The sequence below is a fragment of the Peromyscus californicus genome, unplaced genomic scaffold (assembly GCF_007827085.1).
Source record: "Peromyscus californicus insignis strain IS unplaced genomic scaffold, ASM782708v3 Scaffold_4__1_contigs__length_199733344, whole genome shotgun sequence".
NCBI classification, from domain to species: Eukaryota; Metazoa; Chordata; class Mammalia; order Rodentia; family Cricetidae; genus Peromyscus; species Peromyscus californicus.
In genome coordinates, this window is record NW_026294562.1 from 30,536,069 (window position 1) to 30,560,923 (window position 24,855).

A 24,855-nucleotide genomic window follows, 5' to 3' on the forward strand; every position below is an offset into this window, starting at 1 on the left:
TAGGTCTCCATGTAGCTTTTTAAGAGGCCTTCAGTATTAGTTGTCTGTAGCTAGAGTTTTCCTGCCTGGCCCACGGTCAGGGCAAATCTCTTTCACCTGCCAGTCCCACAGCCGCTCAGACCCAACCAAGTAAACACAGAGACCTACATTGGTCGCAAACTGCATGGCCGTGGCAGGCCTCCTGCCAACTGTTCTTACAGCTTAAATTAATCCATTTCCATTAATCTATACCTTGCCACGTGGCTCGTGGCTTACCGGCCTCTTCACATGCTGTTTGTCATCGTGGTGGCTGGCAGTGTCTCTCTGACTCAGCCTTCCACTTCCCAGCTTTATTCTCCTCCTTGTCCCGCCTGTACTTCCTCCTGCCTGACTACTGGCCAATCAGTGTTTTATTTACTAACCAATCAGAGCAACACATTTGCCATACAGAACATCCCACAGCAGTTGTCTCTCCTCATACTCCCTCCTTTACCCTGTACTTCCCCTCCACCACTCCTCACTTGCTTTTCCTCATCTAGCTTTCTTTTTGTCTCTCTACAACACTGTATTCTATTTCCCCTTCCATGGACGATCTACCTCTCCCCACAATCCCTGCCCTGGTCTCTTACTAGCTACCTAGCCTTTGTGCTTCTTTGCACTGAAGCACACATGGAAAACTTAAATGTTAACATCCATATGTATGAGAAGACATACAACATTTGCTGTTTGGGCTCTCAATTATGAAAATTATTTACCTTTCATTTGTACATTTTCTACCCATCATGGTTTCAAAAGAGGTAGTGAAGGAGTTGACTTTTTAAATGGCTGACATCCCCCAGGAACATAGGAATAAATAAGTGTGATGGTAACTTGAGGAGTCTAGAGTCCAAAGTAAAAGAAGGTATTCATTTTATTATGTGCAAAAACTGACATTTAGAACTTCAAAATATTATATTCGGCATAGAACTCTTAATGATCCTCATGGCACAGTCATTCCTCTGAATGGTGTCATTTACAACACAATTCTCAGCTTAGGAAATAAATGGAGGGGTGGGTAATGAGGCTTATATGGTGGTGAATGAGTCAAAGTATGATTAATATTGAGTCACTTTGATGTTCTCTATTGCCTGCCTTTCTCCCTGATGCCTTTTTTTCCCTTTATCGGCAGTAAGTTGGCATGAGAATCAAATCTGCTAAACCAGTTTCTTGCATGAATTATTCTGTCAGGCTGCTAACAAGTATATTTCCTCAACATTAAGGGAGACTTCTCACTGCCAAGATGGCGGGCTAATTTTGATTTAATTCTGGTTGATTGCCATTTTACTCTAATAAATGAGGAGGAAACAGGGTTTTTTTTAGACACTACCATCACCACAATAGATGGTACAGGTTTTCCTATGTATCTATTTAGTTGTGTGTGTGCATGGACAATCTTCCTCTTTATAAAACAAAAGAGAGTAAGTCTTACTGTCTTTCTTTTTGAGTTATTCTGTTTCCAATAAAATTTCAGTTACTCTGAAACTTGTGTGCATAAGGAAATCTAAGGAATAAACCCACAGGGATAAGCCTGGGGAAAGCAGTGTTAATTATTGCTAGACTAAAAGGCAGAGCTCATTTGTAATGAATGATTGATGTCAGAGCTAGCCAGACCAATGATATAAAGTTGTTCATATTAAAAATTATGGCTGTGGGGGCTGGAGAGATGACTCAGTGGTTAAAAGCCTGTACTGTTCTTGCAGAGGACCCAAGATAGGATCTCATAACCCATGTCAGGTGGCTCACAACCACCTGTAACTCCTTCTTCAGGGACATTTGATACCTCTGTATCCTGCCTACACATAATTAAAAATGTTAAAAATAAATTTTTAAAAAATATGGCTCTTGTGGGAATCAAAAGAAACATCAACCATTGTTATCTCTTTGAAATGTGTCTTTCCAGATGTATACTGCCCTAGGCCTATTTCCAGATCCTTGCTATTTCTAGTCTCATACAGTTTAGGTCTCTCTCTTCTTTCCCTTCCCCCCACTTCTGGGTTAGTCTGATCCCTGGGAGCCTGTTACCTCTTCAGGCCCAAGCCTTCTTAAGAAACAGCACCAATGCACATGCATTTACTCTAGCTGGATATTTAGGATGCCTCTCTCTCTGTCATTTTCTCATCCATCGTCCCAGTCCTGTAGTGTTTACCTGTAAAATGATACTTTGAAGCTGTTCACATTTCCACATATTCCTTCTGTCATCCTTCAAATATAGGCCCTGAGCTTTGTAACTGTGGGTCACATCACTATATAGGGCAATGTAACTGAATGTACAGGTCATGAAAAATTATAAACAGAAAAGGTCAATGAATTTACAATGATCAAAATTTAATTCAAAATCAAGTTCTTAATGAATCTGAGATGTTTCTGGCAGCACTCAGGCATGTTGCTTCATTTGACTTGGTTCTGAGCACACAGATGTACACTCAACACTGCAAATCCCTTGTGCTATGCAAATCCAACTGAGGTTGTTGGAAATGTCCAGGCTTGCATTTGATAATATATAAGGTTTGAATTGCAGAATTTATACTTTTTAGTGTGCATTTTTCTGCATTCATAGCAACATAATGATCTAATTATAGAAAACACAGACTTTTAGTATTTTTACTATCAATCCTAAGCATATATCACGTTAGTATTTCTTTGGACTGTATGTTGTGCTAGTTCAGCTTTGATAGCTTCAGACAAACCAGAATCACTTGGGTGGAAACCACAGCACATGAATTGCCTCCATCAGATTGGCCTGTGGGCATTTTGGGGGGACATTTTCTTCATTAATGATTGATGTGGGAAAGCCCAGCCAACTGTGGATGGTGTCCTCCCTGGGTAGGTGGGCCTGGATTATAAAACAAAGCCCAAAAGTCCACAGAAAGAAATATGAACAGCATTCCTCCATGGTCTCGGCTTTAGTTCACATCTCCAGATTCCTGTCCTGCTTGTGTTCTGCCCTGAGTCTCCTCAGTGATGGCCCATTCTCTAAGCCACATAAGTCCCTTTCTTTCCAAGTTGATTTTGGTCAGTGTTTTTTCACAACCACAGAGAAGCAAACTTAGGACATATGTTGTTAGAAGGTTTAATTTTAAAAATTAGTGCTTGAGTTGCCAACTTGATTGAGTTTCATACAAATGGTTAAATGAGTTTTGGCTTAAGGTTAGAATATTATTTTCAATAGTTTCTGAAGTGACCCATGACATCTTTCTGCCATCTTGTACTGTGTATTTATATGCAATGGCATTCTTAGCATTGATACTAATAAAATCAAAACATTGATGAACTCTGAAAAATATTGATAATGCTCTGAATCCCAAAATGTGCAATATTCAGCCAAGATCTATTTCTTTGTGCAAAAATAAACAAGCACTCTATCTCATTAGTATGCAAAATTGCTTTTGTCTTTGATAAACATTTGAGTTGTTTTAAAATAAATTTCTTCATGGTTTATTAGTGTTTGATTTATATACCTATTATGTATCTATATATTTACGTATTATTATGTACATCTGTATACCTAGGGTTGTGTAAAGATTCCATGGCTAAAGAGGGGTACTAGGGGAAGAGTTTAAGACCTAGGTCACCATTGTATCTTGCTTGAATAGTGCAGTCTCCTTTTACATGACGTTGTCCTAGTTTATTGACTGAAATCCTTGTGATCTCTTAAAAATGTAATTCACAGCATAGCATTGACTATCCTCATTTCATTCTCCTCAGAGATTCACGTTCCATCCAAAGTCTAATTCTTTCCAAAGAGCTTGCAGGTCCCTGTCCAAACCAGACTCTGCTCAAGTCTGCAAAGTCATCTCTAGCTGCCTCCCCTCCTGCCCAAAAGCTTCTAGCTCAAACTCAAGGACTGTTTTAAAACCCTAATATTGGTCCCAAAATAACCAGCTCCTTCTGGTTTATATACATTCCTTTAAGGCTTCTATATGGTGGCTCATCTTATCTTGAAACTTCTGCCTACATGTTTCATTTTCATACTTGTTTTTTATTTCAGACCTGAAATACACCTCCCTCTAACCTTCTGCGTTATGCACTTTTATTTTTTAACCTTCCAGACGTTTTCTATACATGTCTCTAGTGTTCATGTTGTATTTTCTTCCTTTTCTACTATCATCTTAGCTCCAAGAAAACAGGCATCTCCTTCCCCTTATTCCTGTGCAGATGGTACCTAGTACCATGTCTTATATGAGGCATCCAAGGAATGCCTTGGTGATTGAATGAGTGGATGAAGAACAGAAGGTTCCAACTGAGCAGATGACTAAAAGGTTTACACACCTGAAGTAGTGTTTTCTAAAAAAGGGTTGTGGGACAAAAATCTAAAGTTGTATCTGCTGTTTTTTTCTAACTGCTAAGACGTAGTGGTTTCTGCAAGGAGTTTTTATGTATATGGGTTGGGAGTGGAAGGATAAAGTGAAATAACATAGGTACTGAAACTCCTGATAGATTATCCAACTCCAAGTGATTGGTCCTAAACACATGTACCCAATAGTGACACTAAGTGGACTTAGGTTATGTGTGTGTTACTATTACGATTATAGAAGGGGTTATAATTTGAGGGGAAATGGTAGGAGACATAGGAGAAACTGATGGGGGAGGAGTGGAAATTACATAAGTAAAACATCTGTATTAAGAATTTTCAGGAAAATATAAAAACACTCAAAGTGCTCTTTCCTGCATATTACTCTCACTTAGACCTGGAATATCCATGGGGGAAGTACAGGGATTTCCACATTCCCCACCCTATTCACATACCTCCATCCTGCCTCTAATCTCCTTCATTCCAGAAGCTGACAGCAAAGCAGAAGCTGTGGCAGTCTGTGTGCAGAGTGCCATCCAGTAATTCCTGTACCTTTGTTTTCTTTTAATTGACAAATATTAATTTGTGATGTACAAGGTGATGTTGTAATACATGAACAGACTATGAAATGGTCACATCAGAACCATTAGCATATGCAACCCCTCAAATAGTTACCATTGCTTCATTGTGAGAATATTCAAAATCCCCTTCTAACTGTGTTGAAATGTACACTCTACTGACCTCACTATGTAATCATCTTCCAGAATTATGAGTAGCGTTCATTCCCCCAAAATATATTTTTATCGGCAGCAACCTTAGTTCAGTCTTTAAATCTCTTCGTGGGAGGTTGTGGCTGCGTTTTAAATTCATCCATCACTACTGCCTGCATATACCTGCATTGGCTGATTTTTAGGCCTAGAAATACTGTACTGAAAAGATAATAAATATTAACTACTTGCTTCTGAAAGGAACAAACCTTCAGAGGACAGCATACTACATGATATATAGGTAGTGAATGAAAGTTAGGAAATCACATTTACTTATCTTCATATTTCTCTGCCTCCCTAACCTTCTCTGTTATCTCCAGTGAAAACTTAAGGTAGTTAATTCAGATTATAGTATCTAAATCATGATACAGAGACACACATCTAATATTATAAAATCAACATATTAGGTTCTACTATATGCAAAGTACTTAATGTTTATTACCATATCCAGATTCCTGAAATAAAGCAATTTGATAGGTCATTACTTAAAAGAGTTTAAAATGGTGAGTTTTATTATTTTGTTAGTTTTTCTTAGACTTTTTTTTCCTATAGACACAGTGGAAACTTCTATTTCTTTGATGAATTTTTGTAGGGAGAACCCAGGGCCTCCTATATAAGGGCAAGTGTTCTCCCATTAAACTGTTCTTCTAACTCCCTAGGAGCTTGCCTTTTCTGTTGAATTAAAACACAAACATTCATCTTAATTCATGGTTACACTTCTGTAGACTTTATTCCTTTGCCATCTCTGTATATAGAGGCCATCTGGGACAGAAGGTGCAGAATGGGAAGGAAGAAAGTGAGAGAGGAAATGTAAGTATACTAGATCACAATCAGTTGGCCCCCATTGCTAAGCTCAGGAGGTGTTGGTTCATAGAAGAGGTGGATCTCTCTGAATGAACCAACATGAATGTTTAAATTTACTTTCATTAATTTATTTTCTTTGTGTGCATATGCAGGTAAAAAGTCAGCATCAGGTGTCTGTTTTGTTTTGTTTTCCAATGCAGGGTTTCTCTGTGTAATAGCTCTGGCTGTCCTCAGACTCACTTTGTAGACCAGGTTGGCCTCAAACTCACAGAGATCCTACTGCTTTGCCTCTGGAGTGCTGGGATTAAAGGTGTTTACGACCACCACCCAGCTTTTTAGAATCAGGTGTCTTTACAGTCTCCATCTTAATTTTGAGATAGGTCTCTCACTGACCTAGAGCTCATTAATACAGCTAGACTGGCTGAACACGGAAGTCCTTGGGCCCCTCCTGACTTGGCTCCTCCAGAACTGTCATGACAAGAATATGCCATCAACCTGGCTTTTTATGTGAGTACGGGGATCTAAACTTCAATTTTGATGCTTGAACAGCAAACACATTACTGACTGAGCCATCTCCCCACCCCCATGTTCTGTGAAATCATTCCCAGGGAGACATGAGCAAATGTCTACTTACCCCAGGTAGGGAACTGACATCAGACTGAAATGTGGATACCACCAAAGTCCAACTACGTGAACCTGTAGGGGTTTTTTTTTGGAAATATATAGAAATGTGGGTGAGGGGTTACTTAATGAACCAGAAATGACTCAGAGACAGGTGTGTCATCGACAGCCCAGTCCAGCATGGGAACCAGCTCTCGACACCTGGAAACCTGGAGAGCACTGTCTAATTAGCAGGCAGCCAAAGAGTTGGGAGAATGTCTTCCTAGGTAGTTCCATTGGCCTAAGCCTCTTCCAGGCAGCTTGGCTGATCTGTATGTTTTCTTGGGAGCTTTCCTTGCCTCTGTTCCTTCCAGGTATCTGGTGGTCTGAGCCACTTTTAGGCATCTTAGCTTGTCAGTGTGTTTCTCAGAAGTCCTTACTGTTTATATATGCTTGGGAGTGGAGGGGTCTAGTATTTGGTCAGTTTGAGAGACTTTCTAAGTGTTTGAGTTGTTTACTTTTTGAGCTTAAGGAGTTCCTCTGAAAGATGGAATGTTCCACCACCACCACCACCACCACCACCACCACCACCACCACCACCCCACTCAGAAGATCATGTGTTTTAAAGATCCTCCCTCTAAGATGGAAGATTTCATCTGGGAGGAAATTGCTATGTAAAACTTTTTAAGCCACAGAATTATTGTCAAATGGGAGTACTTTCCTACTTCTACTGCTACAGTGGATTTATTGTCCTTTATCCATGTGAGTTTGAAGAGTAAAAGGTTGATGTATATGAAAGAGAGGTATGTACAGAAGGATATAGAAACAAACAAACAGAATGACAGAATATGAATGAAGAGATATAAACATGTATGAAGAAACAAAGGTTTGTATTCTAGGTTGGTTGTCAATGATCTTGAACATCAACTCCCAGGTCTTGCACTTCTTGGTGCTTGTATTTTCTTACATGCCAAGCAAGTATAATAGTCATATGTATTCTCCCTCCTGCTCAGCTTAGGGCATCATAGAATGAAAGGTCCTATGTAGGGCTGCTTGGAAAGCATGAAATAGTCTTTTCAAATGAAAGATAATGTTATCCAAACACAACTGCTACCTTTGCAGATTTTTTTGCATAATATTTACTTTTGGATTTTATAATTAGGGTAATTATTTGAAATTGGGAAATAAAATTTAGCTTTAGAATTAGAAGTTGAAGCATTTAGGGAAAGTGTGGTCTCAGAAGCCAAACAGATTAATCTTTAAATCCTGACTCTGCCCGTCACTTTCTAAGTAAGCATCATTGACCATTTTGAAAACGCTCTGAATTCCACTTTAATGAACTCAGAGAACCACAATGAAGCATAAATGAGGCAAAGAATTTTGCATATTGCAGAACACAAAGTAACTATTTAATTCACATCAATAGTGGTCCAGCTACTGCGACTGTGACAGTGACTTAGGCTGTCAGTCTGGGACTATATTTTTCCATTTGTTTTCAGAAGCTTAGGACCCACACAGCTTTTACAACTAGGACTGAGAATTAACTTTTTAGTTCTGTTTTCAATTTCCCTTCAGGATGATTCAGAGTCCCTCATGTATCAAAGTCTGATACCAAATAGTATTTGGAGAGAAAACAACCAGGTCTATCAAAGTTTTTGCTTCCTGAGACATGTCAGATAGTAGGAGAACCGGGTTAAGTTTGGCTTCAGTCGACTGAAATTAGATGACTTGAGTGAATTAACCAAGTCATTATTTTCAGCCAAGGGAAAATGTACACACTGGAGTGTGAGGCAGGCAGGCAGAGCTAGTAGAGGATCATGTTATTTTTATGCTGCTAAATGCAAGCTCATTTAAAGGGTATGGTATTTTATCCCAGAGACTAATTGTTTTTAAATGATTCATTTACTTGTTGATTATAGAAATCAAGGCATTGTAGCAATTTAAATGACAATGTGTAGTGTGGTGAAGGTATGAGGCACTTGGCCCTAATATCATGGCATCCAACTATGTCCTGAAGTTTTCCGAGATGGTGACTAACTTAATGAGTGTTCATAGTTTGACTGTGCTAACCGTTAACCATCCTGGAAACAAGTGGTTTCTAAAAGGCTTGTTTTTTTTTTTTTGGTTTTTCGAGACAGGGTTTCTCTGTGTAGCTTTGCGCCTTTTCCTGGAACTCACTTGGTAGCCCAGGCTGGCCTCAAACTCACAGAGATCCGCCTGGCTCTGCCTCCCGAGTGCTGGGATTAAAGGCGTGCGCTGCACCACCGCCCGGCAAGGCTCACAACCAAAATTATAAGGCTTGTTATTTAACTCATTGAAAGTTCAAAAGTGCTGTGTGATGTTGAATTGCAACTAGGCATACAAACTTAGGCCATGTGTCATGTTTTCTTTTCAATCATTGCCCAGTTTTGTTGTGTGGGCATATGGACGTCAGTGATAGAGTTAATTCCTCCTAATAGATGTAACTACATAGTTCTTAACGTTCTTCAGTGTGATGTGTGTGGTTTTACTTGTTCCTACCATGCACTTTTCTGATACCAAAGAGGAAGCTTAGAGAACAAGAATTTGATCTGGGCTCTTTTGGCGACTGCTGTATTTTAAGTTAGGTTTACTTCTGTGAATGACCAGATACATGTGTCCCTATTTGCACAGATGAATGAGTTGAATAGTTAAATGGGAGAATTTTAATATTGACTCTTTTGAAAACTAATAAACACTCACAAAGACTGGTGATTTTCCTGTCATTAATATAAGCCTCTATTTTCTGCCAATAGCTAGCCTGTGGTTTCAAAGGCTGTTTATCATTGTTCTTAGTCAGTGACAATGAAGGGGAGCCTTACTTAAAAAAGAAGAATGCTTATGTTATCATCTAAGTGACATTTTAGCAAATGAATATTTTATTGGCTAACCAGATTTCCCTATTATCAATTATTATTTCTAGAATTAATTAACTCTGATTTCGTAATTTATGGCAATGGAACTAAATTTTATGTTTTAGAGCTTGAGAAAAATAAAAAAAAGTTACAACATACACATTACCAAAAAATTTAATGTTATTAGTTACCTATGAAAAACACTACTGTTGTACATTTTATACTGTTGATGCCAATGTTTTATACTAAATACTCATTTGCCTCTGAAGGCTAAAAATGCTTTATATTTCCTCATGCATATTCTTGCTATAAGATTGGAAAGTGCTAGTCGAGTTGGTAGATGTGAACATTCTGACCTAAAGTCATTGTAGATGGGTTTTCAATTTCGAGGAAATACCATAATTGTCCAATAGGATTAGCCAATTAAATTTTACCTTTAAAAAAGTGTCAGCTGGTCATATTAATTCTCAGCCATCTTATACCTGTAGAGTTGACCCAAGAAGACTGTGCCAGAGAAAGGATACATTCTAAACAGGATATTAACTAAGTGGCAGCTGGAGAACTATTTCAAGAGACTTTACTTATTTATTGTCTGATAGATGATTGTTCAAATATATCATAGCAGATAGGTGGAGTTATCTTTCTGAAATGACTCTCAGAATTAGAACTGCCAGGAGGTCTTGCAAGGACTACATCTGGATGAAAAGGCTGTGGATTGTCAAGAGGGATAGGACTTGAAAGTTCCTAATTGCAGAGACTGTATTCTAGGCCGCAGTGAACTTGAATTGCATTGATCACTTTTCCTGATATCTGAGCCCAATGCTGACCATTGAGGACTAAAGAGATTGATACATTGTTTTCTTTAAATGGTTGATTATAGAAGTTTTGTGTTCAGTTATTAGATTGTTTTGGCTGGTTTCCATGCTTAGAGAGAATTTAATGGCTGCAACTATTTCAGTGCCTAGACGTTCTTTCCACACTGAAGAATTAGATGTAATTCATACTCTGCTGGGGAAGGCTGCATGTGGCATCATTATCATTGCCTTGGATGTCACTGAGGGTACTCTGTCCTAAAAACAAGAGTGAAGATTTCAGGCCTCTGGAGATAGTTCCTAAAACCATAGAGAACATTTTATTTTGTTCTTGGCATGTGAGAATTGCCTGAAAGTCCTTTATTCAAGTTCCTATGGGAAAAGCCTAAAATATCTGTTAAAAGCCTGGGCTTTGGATATCATTTCCTGACAAGATCAATTTGGAATTCTGTCTTAGGTAAGGTTACTATTGCTGTGAGAAACACTATGACCAAAGCAACATGGGGAGGAAAGGGCTTATTTGGCTTACACATCTACATCACAGTTCATTACTGAAAAAAGTCAGGACAGAAACTCAAGCAGGGCAGGAATGTGGAGGCAGGAGTTATGCAGAGGCCACTGAGAAGTACTACTTACTGGCTCAATCTTCATGGCTTGCTCAGCCTGCTTTCTTATAGACACAGGGCTATGAGCCTAGGAGTGGCCTCACCCACAATGAGCTTGGGCCCTCCCCCATCAATCACTAATTAAGAAAATGCCACACAGGCTGGCCTACAGCCTGATCTTATGGGGGTATTTTCCCAGTTGAGGCTCCTTCCTCTCCCGTGGATCTAGCTTGTGTCAAGTTGGCAGGAAACTAGCCAGACAAACTAGATCACACAGAGGCCCAAAATTTCCATCTTGCTGTGATGCAGAGATAGATTACTTGTGATATTTTTATTGACAAAGAGTGTCATTTGACAAAATCTGTGTGGCGGCATCAATGATAAGTCCTAGGTCTTCTATTGATCAGCATCTATCTATCTATCTATCTATCTATCTATCTATCTATCTATCTGTCTGTCTGTCTGTTTCTGCAGCATTGGAGATTAAAGTCAGGGTTTCATGAATGCTAGCACTCTAACTCTGAACTTCACGTACAGCCCAATAAATTTGTTCCAAGCTGACACAGGTGCACATGTGAAGCCTAGAGTAATTTTCTTTAGAGACTCAAGATTTAGCAGTCTCCGTCCAAAATGAGATTTGAGAAACATGTATCCCTGGAATGCTCTGGCACTCTGTACTGAGTACTTGGGAAACTTGCATGGTTATCAGAGATGGTCTTGGAGTTCTTTGTTTTACCATTTCTGTATTCATATGATAGGTCAATACCACTCTATATGAGGGAAATGCCTTTGATAAAATGAATTTATTCTAGATAAAATCTCTGGTATTTGGGGAAATATTTATGAATTAATATATATGTGAGTCAATAAGAAGGTACCACTAGCCTTTGTGAGGTCACAGTGAGAAAGATAGTTAAGCATGCAAACTTCTTGAAGACAACTTTTGCATCTTGTTTTAAACTCTGAAAAGAAGCAATGCAATTTTGGCCTGAAAACGAAGTTTCATGCACATGGGAATTTAAAAATAAGCCAGAACACCAGAAATCATGCAGTGGAAGGACTCTGCCTCAGAAACAGGACTTTTAAGATAAAGACATCTTGAGATTCTTAATACCTTTCCTTCTATCACCATCACTTTCTGAAGTGAAAATTCCTGCCATTAGTGCTTGCAGGATGTCAAGAATATAAAAGCCAACCTCCTGAAGAGTCAGATCCTGGATGCCAATCATGGCCTGAGATTATTAATTAAATGGAAAATAGATTAGTTTTATTTTCCTCAAAGTAGCTACTGTTGATGATTTACTTTTGAAATGTTTTTTTTTTTTTTTTTTTTTTTTTTTTTTTTTTTACCAAAAAATGCATGCCCATTCTAAACTTCAGAAACAGGGAAACTATAAATGTAGAAAAATAGAAAGAAAGACATAATTCTGTCACAAAAGGCCACAAAGTCAAAATTTTGTTGGTTTCCTCTTGATATTGTTTGAAGTCATGATTGGACAATGTGGTACATTCCTCATATTGCTGCTTCTGCAGTCATTGCTACTATCAAATTTATCCCTCACTGTTTACTGAACATAATTTTATATCGTCATTAGGCTTTACATAGAAACCTGTTACAAGTTTTTTTTTTTAAATTCTTCTTCTTAAAAATGGCGTCTTACAGATGTTACAATGGAAATTCAGAAAAGTGAGGAACATTTTAGAGCCAGCCAGGCTATCTCTCTGAAGGCCTAACTATATGTAACTTCAAGGCCTATTATTTTTATGATATTCATTACACTTATATTTACCCTAAAACAATTCTGCATAATGCTTTTTCCCATAAAATATCACAGCTCTCTCTATGCCTCTAATATTATGCATGAATGTATTTTAATTTTTTTTTTAAAAATGAGATTAATGTAACTACATCTCTCCCTTCTCTTTCCCCCCAAACCCCCAATATACCTCTCTTTGCTTCCTTCCAAATTCATTTTTAATTGCAGTACAGCCATCCATTTTCAGAGTTTTTCATAGAAATAAAGTTGTAAGTATTTTTAGTTTAATGTATGTCTCGTTAATGTTTAAACTCAAATCACTATGAAGCACAGTGTGTGACGATCAGGCCAGTTTGTCTCAGCCTAGATGAGAAGTCACACAGAAATGGAGGCAACTGCTGGTACTTCAGCCAGTAGTTCCTATTGCAGGCGATTTCTCTGAGAACCAGTGTGTGTTATCAGAGTCAGTGTGAACAAAGGCCAGCTTGTGTTCACATTTTACAAATTCAAATCATTCGATATAAAATTCCAAGTGTGCTGCTCCACATGTCCTTTAATGAAAGTCCCTTAATGAAAGGACTCAGCTTTCATTAAACCCAGTTTCTGACTTATACTATAATTGTTTCCCTCTTGACAAGCTATTTCTTAGCACTGCTTTCTCTTTGTTTTTTTATACCCATAGTAAGTGGTGTGGAACTTCTTATCCCTGTGAATAAAATTATCATACTTTTTTAAGTTCTGCAAACTTCTCTTATAACCACTGAATCCCAATTGCAAAGTTTGTTTATATCTTTCCTACTATCTGTTTTTTATTCCAGTTCTAAATCATATGCTTTTTGAATATCCTGTTCAGCATAGTTTCATCTGTCTAGTTAGTCTAAATGAAGATACTCATAGAAATAATGTTTTCTACAGAAAGAAGACATTCAGATGAAAGGTCATCACATTTCTGCCAGTTGTTTCAATGACATAATTAAGAATTACTCCTAAAAAATCTTCAGCGGGCGGTGGTGGCGCACACCTTTAATCCCAGCACTCGGGAGGCAGAGCCAGGCGGATCTCTGTGAGTTCGAGGCCAGCCTGGTCTCCAAAGCGAGTTCCAGGAAAGGCGCAAAGCTACACAGAGAAACCCTGTCTTGAAAAACCAAAAAAAAAAAAAAAAAAAAAAGAAAGAAAAAATCTTCAGCTAGACTATTTCTTGAGCACCCATACCACAAATGGCATGAGTAGTAGAAATATGGTGTACAGAAAAGAGCACATTAAAAACGTAAAGTCTAGTAGATGATGCATAGAAGATTATGAATTTTCTTTTATAATGTATAGAGTAAAAATTATTTCTTTTATAATTTTGTAAACTTAATTAGCATCTATTCTTAGATCAAATTATAAATTTTAATTTAATATTCATCTATTGGTTTTTCCCACAATCTTTGTAGATTAAAACATTGTGAAACAAATTGAAACAATGTGCTTGTTGTTTGTGTGTTGATCATTTACTTAACTATAGTTTGCTTGGAGGAAAACGTCTTGGCCTCTTTCTGCTGTCACCATGCCTTGTGTTCATGCCTTTCAAGAAGATTCATCCATTGTGTGCCGGAGAACTGCATGGCTCCACCGAGCCTCGAGAACTCTGAAGACGGGTCGGATGTGTCAGTAATTCCTTCCTCTCTTGCCCTAGGTCAAAGGATCTTATAAAGGAGGCCATCCTTGACAATGACTTCATGAAGAACTTGGAGCTGTCCCAGATCCAGGAGATTGTGGATTGTATGTACCCTGTGGAATATGGCAAAGACAGCTGCATCATCAAGGAAGGAGATGTGGGATCACTGGTGTATGTCATGGAAGGTATGGTCAGTAACCTGCTCCTCTGCCACTCATTCCTTCCTAATCTTCTCTGCTTCACAAGGATGGCAATGTATTCTGTGGAACAATGCCTGTCTTCCTTCTTTCATTGGGAAACAATTTGCAAGGAGCTGAAATACTACTAGGTACCGTGGTTGTCTAATTGTATGAAGTTTTGGTGTTTAGGATATTAATCTAAGGATTCTATATATTTTCACAGCTGGGGAAAGTCGATAATATGAAAATAATACTCTTTGGTAACTGAATGAAACTGCACACAGTTACACTCCTTAGCATGCTGACAATCTATCAATGATAACTCAAGATAATGGAAAGTCTTTTAGGTCAGATAATCAGTGTCTTCAACTCTACCTTAACATTTAATACGTGACTAGGTTTCCTGTTATGATTATTTTAGATAAAGGTGATGTTTTCAGTCACTTGCATATATATCACAGAGACAATGAAGCCCAAATGGCATATTAGCTGTCTAATTAATAAGAGGGTTTCACAAAACCTTCAGAAACTGAGATGGAAATTGTCTTTGATGAATAACTTAGCCATTAACTATGTAGATATATTTTATGCCTAAGTAAATTTAATACTGATTGTTTCTAATTTGAAATTTATAATGCTGTATTTTACCTTTGTGGAAAGAATATGAGATGATTTCTGAACTGCCTGAGAAGAAAGTGAGTCCAGAAATGCGTGTGCTATATGCTATTTGGTTTATTAGGCATGGCCAGTGTTTAGTCCAGAGCATTCATGTCGAGTGATTCCTGACTCTTACAGCCTCTTTCTAGTTTATAGGTCATTAAGATAAAATATGCACGGGGGCAAGTCATACTTTCTCTGAGGTTCAACAACCCAATTTGTAAAACAGGAGATCCTCCTGGCAGCATCCAGAGATGTTGCTGATTACCACAACTGAAAAGTTTGAAAAGGCTACTGGATTTAATAGGTAAAGGTTAGGAATGTTTCTCATTAAGCTAAAAGCCCCAAATAGTGTTTTTTCCCAAAATATCATTATTATCAACATTGATAATATCTGTGGGTTTTTGCCCATTTTACAGGATTATAAGGAAGTTAAATAAAATAATTTATATGAATATTTGATGTAAAGAGTAACACACAATAAAATAATAATGTCTTATTTGTTTCTATTAAGTACTTGAAAGTATACTTGAAAGTTAGGTGTTCCTTTGTGCTTTACCTTTAAATTTTTTCTTTGTGTTATTCTGGAACATTCAGTTATTACATAGTAGTGTCTATCATCTTTTCTTTTAACATTTCACATTTTTCTTCCACCTTATAAACTTCTGCTCAAGGCTGAAAAGGTATAAATATTCAGCTATGGTTTCTTCTGATAAAACCAAAGCACAGTAAGCACAAATATAAATATTATGCACTTTGTAGAGAATTGTGGGGATAGGAATGGATTTACAGGGTAGGTATGTTGTAAGACAGTGAGCAGGCAGGATAGGAAAAAACTGGAAGAAATTAATAGGGTCCAAGTACAGATTATGAAACTAGAGGCATTCTTCTAGAAACAATTAAAGTTAGGCCTCACATTAAATGTGATTAGTCAGATTTGTACTAGTAAGGTATCTATGCAGAGCATAGCTGCTGTATAAAGCAAGCTGCACTTTCAGTTTGATTGTCTTCAAACTGTAGCCATTAGCATTCCACTGCAGCAATAAAAATTCAAAACTTGTGACTTAAGTTTTCCTTCATCTTGAATATTTCTTAAAATTAGATTTCTATAAGACCTTGCAAATAGGAAAAAAAATCCACATTTTTTTAAATCTCCTTTCTTTCAAAGTGCAATTGTTTTACTTTTAGATATATGATTTATTGATTGTCTAGAACAATGTCCACTCTACTGAGCATGCTTATTTAAACACTTTTCGTATATAGAGCTCATCTAATATTCAGAATGGTTATGCATAAAGTCTAAATTTATTGTCTGGTTTTATAGAAGAGGGACTGAGAATTTATGAGGATATATTGTTTTCTAGGTCAATTCTGGTAGTTAGGCAACCTTGATTCAGCACTTAAGCACTTAACTATGAGGGTGTGTCAAGGCTCTATAGGGAAACAGAACAAACTATATATATATATATATATATATATATATATATGTGTGTGTGTGTGTGTGTGTGTGTGTGTGTGTATATAATAGCTATTATATATTGTTTATTTAGACATATATATAATTATATTTTATATATATATGTGTGCGTGTGTGTGTGTGTGTGTGTGTGTGTGTGTGTGTGTGTGTGTGTGTGTAGTGAGAAAGAAGTTTATCTTTAATGGGCTCATGTGGTGGCTGTCCAAAATGCTCAGGGCTGCAATTGCTGAAGGTTGTCTGCTGTAGAATTCCCTCTCCTGTGGTGATAGATCAGTCTTTTGTCTATTTAGGTCATCAGCTGATTGAGGACTTCCACTCACATTTTGTATGACATTAAGCCTAACTCAAAGTTTACTCCTAATATTACTCTAATCTATAACATGCCTTGAGAAAAGTATCTAGGATAACAATTAAGCATGTGTCTGGTATCTTTGGAAGCCAGGTGGATATCACAAATCCATCCTATGCCAGCTTGGTATTGTAGTTGGTTATTTTTTTCTCTTGGCTCTATATTCTTCAGGGGTCTTGCCACCCAGCTCCCAAATAAATCAAGCCAAGTCTTATTCTTTCTTATGAATGCTTGGCCTTAGTTTGGCTTTTTTCTTGCTTGCTTTTCTTAAATTAAATTATACTATGTACCTTTTGCCTCAGAGCTTTTACCTTTCTCTATTTCCCTCCTTCTTGTTCCCTATCTGGCTGGGTGGCTGGCCCCTTCTTTCCTTGATTCTTCATTCTCTCCTCCCAGCTTTCTCCTCCTATTTTTTCTCTCTGCCTGCCAGACCCGCCTATCCTTTCTCCTGCTTTGCTATTGGACATTCAGCTCTTTATTAGACTCATCAAGTATTTTTGACAGGCAAAGTAACACAACTTCACAGAGATAAACAAATGCAATGTAAAAGAATGCAACACATCTTTGCATTATTAAACAAATGTTCCACACCATAAACAAATGTAAGGCATCTTAAAATAATATTCCACAACATGGTATATCTAATACATGGCAGTATTTAATCTTCAAAGATAATGAGCATCAAGCTCATATTCTGACATAAGGAGCTACCCTATACAACTGAAAATGAATGAACTCTTTCCCCAGAAAAGGATCAAAGTCTGTAGTTAGAATTTTCTTTGGGCTGCAAACCAGCTCCCAAATAAAGACACAGAGACTTCTTATTAATTATGAATGCTCATCCTTAGCTTAGGCTTGTCCCACTAGCTCTTTTAACTTAATTTAACCTGTTTCTGTTCATCTAAATTTTGCCTCAGGGCTTTTTACCTTTCTTTCATTCTATGTGTCCTATTTTCCTGCTTCCTCCCTTTCTGTCTGTCTAGCCCTTGGCATTTCCCTGGTGTCTCTTTTTCTTTCTCCCTCTCCCCCACTGTCCCCAGCCTAGATTCCTCTTCCTAATTATTGTCCCTGTCTGGAAGTTCCACTTATACCTCCTCTCTCACTATTGATCATTCAGCTTTTTATTAGAGCAATCAGGTGTCTTAGGTAGGCAAGGTAAAATAGCAACACATCTTTACATAATTGAACAAATACAACACATCTTTAGTTAAACAAATATTCTGCAACATAAACAAATGCAGCACATCTTTACTTAGTTAAACAAATGTAACACATTTTGGCATAGTTAAATATTCTGCAACAAAAATCCTTGGGTGATGTTCCCTTATCTTGATGATGTCCTATAACTTAAATATTATGATGCAAAATAAACAACACTTAAATACTATGATGCAAAGTTAATACCTCATAGGTTAAGGAGAATTAAAAGAAACAAATATTACTCATACATGTATATTTATGTACAACAAAATGGGTAAAAAAATACTCATCAGAGAATATATTACTTCCTCTAATAAAGATAAATACACATTTTCACCACTGCCTCAATCTAATTTGAATAAATTTTATTTATCTTCTTTTCATCGTTAGATTGACTAAATAGCATATCACTGTAATTACCCATTACAAACCCTGTTTCAATTGTCCTTTTAAAAACAAGACTTTAAGTAATATATTAATATTCAGAGTCATGGACATTGTGTTTATGCTGATGATTGTCTTCAGTAAACTGGATAAAATGACCATAATCATATAAACTGATGCCAGCCTTTCTCTAAACAGAAATTAAAATCTAATAAATATAACTTTTGTTGGTCATGTGCTTTTATCTTTATGTCAAAATGATTTAAAATTGAAAACTTTGTCATTAAATTTTTACAGATTTTAATTGAGAAAATGTTTTATTGCATAATTAGGTTTTTTAAGCCAATACATTCAATCTTCTCAAAGCTTACACATCAATGTTCTTGATATAGAAGGATTCTTTTCATCTGTGAACATTAATATTTATAAAGAGTATAGTATGCTACAGTAAATGAATTGGATCTGAAGGATCTCTCACAAGCTTACTATCAAGATGTTCATGAAAACACTCAATAAATTGACAAAGAAAATCAGCCCAGTTTTCAAGTTTCTCTGTAGAGAAATGATTCTTTCAGACACTTAAAATTACAACCTAGTAAAATTATCACTTTCAAATTTCATCAAGAATTGTTTGGATTAGTACAGGTTTAAAGAAAAAAACTGCCTAAGGCTCCTTTGACATCTAAAATATATAAATGGTTTAGCATATATTGTATAGCTTATTTTCATAAAGAAATAGATTCTGACCTGATTTATGATGTTTACCCTCATTTAAAATAAATTTCTGATTTAGCAATTGCAAATACAAAATATATGATCTTTAGGAATATAATGAGATATTTGAGTAGTGGGAATTACTAGTTTTTAGTCTGCTGAAGTGTTTAATTTGTATAGAGATGGCTTTTGCACAACCTTGTGGTTTTCCTTGTGGAAACAGATTGCACTTTCATTTTAATCACAATGATGCTTAGTGTGTTTTGAGAATTACCTATTTAAGTTCACTGTTTCAGTGGAATCATGGCATTTTATGAGATATTTACTAATTACAATAACTTATTTAAGTACTTCCTTATCAGATACTGTTTGGTGACTTGCTAATTATTAAACTTTCTGTCTTCATAATGAATGATGCTATGAAGCCATCTAACTATCTATGCATTGGTAGATAGAAAAACTGATGCTTGGGGAGGTTAGATCACTTGAATAAAATTATTCCATAAGTATATTGAAATATGAAGCTGAGCCCTGGATTTCCCATACCCAAGTACTCAGTAGTGCTAACTCAAGAACAGATTAGAAATATAAGAATATGTTTTTTATGAATATCCCAATTCATAAACTCACAAAAGTTGTACATTATCAAACTACCTGATGAGAAATGATATTATTGCAAGAAGGTAAAATGTCTGCCAAGGCTGTGTATCAATGGTTCATTATAATAGCATCTAGGACTTTTCAGATCTTCTGCCATTCAGGCTCCCTGGCTAGTCTTGGACACTCGGCTATAAGCTAAACTCTCTACAGACAATCTGGAATTAATTTTTCTCTTCCTTAGTTCATCTCTTCTCATGGAAGAGCTCTGTGATTTGTCTTAATTCTTAGTTCACCTTTGTGTGCTTTCTGTTTAGGATTAAACTCTTTGAACACTGGAAACCCCATTTTTTTTCTGTCTAAAATCAATAGCATCTATTTTCACACATTTAAATTTTCAAAACTCTTCTCAAGAGCCACTTCTTAACTTATAGCAGAAAGGAATGTTGGACTGGACCTTTGCACACTATCTTTAAGCAGTATTTGGTTATCCGTAGCTGTTCTCACAGGGTGACCTCAATTGGTTTGATGCATTTTTGGCAAATTCACAGATGTGGGTCTGCATACACTACATATTCTCATAACTATTTATTATTTTCATGCTGGGATACTCCATGATAAACTTACACACTTCCCACTATAACTGCTATTCCCCTCCAAAATTTTTATTCACTGTATGGAATTAAATGAATTAAATGTTGTGAATACTGACATTCAGAGAGGGATTTTGTATGAAACTGGACATTAATGATAAGTCTCCCTTTCAGTTAGCATTCAAAATGCTTACTGAGTGTAGGAAGGACTTGAATATATTTTCATATGGAACAGTTCTTAGTAAATATAACAAGTGAAACAGACCATTTTATTTACTGCCATCAGGTGTTGCCTTTTGGCCTTAGTTTTCATGTTCATCCAGAAGCTACCTTTCTTTAGAACAACTGAAATATATGATGTTTTATAATTCCTTTAGAGAATCACACTTGTAATATTTATGCAAAAGACCACGTTTATGAACTACTTATACAAAAGCAAAACAAAACATGTATTTATGAAATCTGATAAACAAGGAGATTCTTAGATACCAAATGTGCATTTTTGAAAATAATATTTCAGATGTGGTAGCAGAGGTTGAGACAAGGAGCTGAGGTATTTATATGGCACATGGAATAAATATCATGTTCTTTGCGGTATCAAGTACATAAGAGCTTTAATATGCTAGAGCAAATTCAGGAATTATAACATACATTTACAAAAACTGGCAATATTTTGCCTATATATGGAAAGTTTGGGAAGAAAATGTAAGTTCTTAAGTGCTTAAACTGCTCTCATATGGAAATGGAATTATTTTGTATTACTCTAGATAACCAAAGGGAAAAAAATGCAAGCTACAAACACATTTAAATTGTGTCATCTGGAGAATCAATATTCTACTAATTAAAATGTCCCAAAAGTGAAATGAGCAGCTTTATGTGATGTCGAGAACCTATCTCTGGAGACATTTGGGCAGTGATTATGTAGCACCTGCTAGGAGAAACTGTGTGGATGAAAGAGCGACTCCCATGTGTAAACCACATCACATCTATTGTATCCTGTCCCCAACTTGACAATTCTGAACCTGTAGCTTTGTGGATCAGCATTCTCCAAGTTAACTGGTAAGATTCCATAAGTCAACATAGTTCCTCTTGACCACCTCAACCATGCAAAGCTCATGTGGAGTGTTGAATAGACCTAAACTTTTCAAGACTAATAATTCTGAGCTGGTTTTTTTGGGGGGTACTTGGTGGTTTTGAACAGTATTTTGTTCCATATATTCATTTTTACTTTCCTGTGATAACTGTGTTTTTTCTAATATTTTTGCCTCCCAGAAAGCACTTTTACTTTTTGTTTGTTAAATGATACCAAATAACTTTCCAAAGTGTTTTTATTTAGGTGGTCATATCTGATTGTGGCTTATATGTCTGTTTCCATTTTGTTTCTTGTGTTTGTGGTGATTTTTATTGACTAGCATTGAGCTAACCTACTGGGTGGATATGCAGTTCTGTCTGGTGATTTCCACTTGCCTCTCTCTAACTTCCAATGGGATGGAGCATCTTTTCCTATACCTAGGAGCGTTTTTTTCCCCTCTGAAGAGTTTTGTTAGTCTTTTCATTTTTCTTTGGGTAGTTAATTTTACATATGTTGAAACTTACCCCTTGACAGTTATCAGTGTTGTAAATATTTTCTCTTATGTAGGCCTTGTAACACCAGATGGACAAAGGTTATTAATCCGAATGTGGTAAAGTGTATCTTCAGAGGTTTTTTTCTGTTTCTTTAACAAATCCTGGAAGGTAGTATTTCTCATGCATATGTATGTATCTGTAAAGGCATGCATTTGAGTGAGGTATGTGAGGCATTAATTATTTACAGAAAAAGTCTCTTCCTATAATCTAAAACAAGTTACCTTTTCAAAATAGGATGCTGGAAAATATTTTGTATTTTACTTCTATCTTGTATTCTTTTCCAAAATGGTTTAAGAATATAAATCATCCAGAGAGGTGGAAAATATGCCTTTGAGTGTTCCACAGTGATTTCTTTCTTTCTTTTTGTTTGTTTGTTTTTTTCTGTGAGTGTGTTATATATTTGGAAATAATGGCAAGTCATTCAGTGGCAGGTTTGGTGATTAAGCTGAACAATAATTTTCTTTGTCTAAAATAAACTAAGGATATATCTGTATGTATTGTTAAAAAGTAAAGCATTTGTTGTATAATTCAAACAGAAGTAACCAAATGTTTTGGCCAAAGGCAGTGTTACTGAAAACTCATGTTTAGAAGAAGGATATTTTTATTGTAGTCGCCTTGTGTTTTAGACATTGGGCCTTTCACTCTGTACTTCAGGCTGATCTCAAACTTGAGAGCTCCTGTAGCATGAATTGTTAGAAGGTCTTATTAATAAAAACAAATCTGGAGTGGGTATTGGGGTGAATGCTGGAAGGTCAGAGAAGCAGAACAAGTCACAGCCACCTCGCCTCACCAATTCCTCACCTGATCCTGTTTCCTCAGACTGAAAGCCTCTGAGTCCTCATCCAGAATGAATCTCAGCTGAACTGCTGCTCAAAAGCCTAAAAGCTTAACCAGCGCTAGTTCTTGGTTTTCATGCCTTATATACCTTTCTGCTTTCTGCCATCACTTCCTAGAATCAAAGGCTCTTGTTACCATGCCTAGCTGTTTCCAGTGTGGCTTTGAACTCACAAAGATCCAGATGGATCTCTGCCTCTGGAATGCTAGGATTAAAGGTGTGAGTGCCACCATTTTCTGGCCTCTATGTCTGTCTAGTGGCTGTTCTGTTCTTTGACCCCAGATAAATTTATTAGTGTGCATGATATATTGGGGAATACAATATCACCACATTTCCCCTTTTTTGTCTAAAATTAAAAAAAGCTTATAATTAATACAAGAAAAACTATATCCAATAAGTATATATAATATATACAGTCAAGAATTACATTAACTATGTCTAGTTCATTTACATTTGACAGATTCAGACAAAATAACTCCATTAATATATATTAACAATGCCCAGTCCAGTAACATTTGATAAACTCAGACAAAAAATTTCATTACTTATCCTATTTAAAACAAGTAGTTCCTTTTTAAAAGTAGATTCAATAATTGACCTTTTTATCTTATCATATCCATATTCTCTTTTTTCTTTTCATAATAGATTCAATAATCTACCTTTTGTCATTTTTATATCTTCCCCTTTTTCTTTTTAGAGTAGATTCAATGATCTACACATTTATCCTATTATTTCTTGATCTTTTTTCTCAGAGTAGAGTCAATGATCTACCTCATATCTATATTCTCTTTTTTCTTTTTCTTTTTTTAACAAAAACTCTGAGTCTGATCTCCTTGTTCAGCTTTTTTCCTGACCATTAACAATTAACAATGTGTAACCAACCATCGTAAACAATGACAATATCCACAACTCATTAAACGACCCAAAAAACACCCACCCCACCTCTTGGGAATATGGGCATAGTTTTCTTAAAATTACTTCCTGCTTTCTGGGAACAAAGACATCTTTAGGGGATCCTGAAAAGAAAATTTTGGGGTTAATTGTCAAGTCCTGAGAGAGGTAGCTGTATTATTTGTTGTTCAGTCTCTGCCTAATGGGAAAATGTAGGGCTTGTCTCAAGTCCTTGCTCAAGTAATCTATGAATCTGGATCATCTCAGCTAGCCATCTTGAAATTGTCCTGAACAGTTTGTAGTCCAAAGTTGATCTTTCCGTGGTGTTAATCAGCGCAATGGCTTTACCATACATAGTCCATGTGGAATCATCTTTGTGGTTCCCTGCAGATGTGTGTGTGTGTGTGTGTGTGTGTGTGTGTGTGTGTGTGTGTGTCTCCTCTGTGGTTTGGAGCAATCACAGTCTGATAAATGTGTCTCTCGGAACCATGAACGTTCTTCCCTAAAAGAGAAAATCTTCACAATTGCTCCCCACCATTTGTCTTGCAAAACTTTTCCAAACTGACCTTTGCCAATGCTTTCTTGTAACACGTTGGTCCTGGCAATTCTTCTCTGAACAAGCAACAGTAAAAACTTCATCCCAGGTAGCAGCATCACCACAGTCAACTAACAGGATGAGAAGCAGCCAGCAACTTGGAGCAGCATCCAATGCCTCTATGGTCCTACAACCACCTTTTGTGGCCAGGTCCGACCCTGGTCACAGCTTCTCCTCAACAAGGCTCTTAGGCTGGCCTCAAACTCGGGATCCTCCTGCCTATGCCTCCTTCAGCAAACCCAACTAGTGTGCCACCACAACCGGCAACGTGTAGCTCAGGTCTGAGCTGGGGCCCACAAGGCCACAGGCAAGTGGCTTTCTGGAGAATTTGTACCACAAACGTTGGGTGCCAGATGTAGCATGAATTGTTAGAAGGTCTTATTAATAAAAACAAACCTGGAGCTGGGTATTGGGTGAATGTTGGAAGGTCAGAGAAGCAGAACAAGCCACAGTCACCTCACCTCACCAATTCCTCAGCTGATCCTGTTTCCTCAGACTGGAAGCCTCTGAGTCCTCATCCAGAATGAATCTCAGCTGAACTGCTGCTCAAAAGCCTAAAAGCTTAACCAGC

General features: G+C 36.8%; 1 protein-coding gene across 1 annotated transcript in view; it reads left to right on the forward strand.

The window, feature by feature from the left end:
* Positions 1-24,855, forward strand: part of Prkg1 (protein kinase cGMP-dependent 1) — a 1,138,884-nt gene that overhangs the window by 70,973 nt on the left and 1,043,056 nt on the right. Inside the window, 1 exon segment of the mRNA XM_052760872.1 lies at positions 14,206-14,372. Coding sequence (XP_052616832.1) covers positions 14,206-14,372 — 167 coding nt within the window.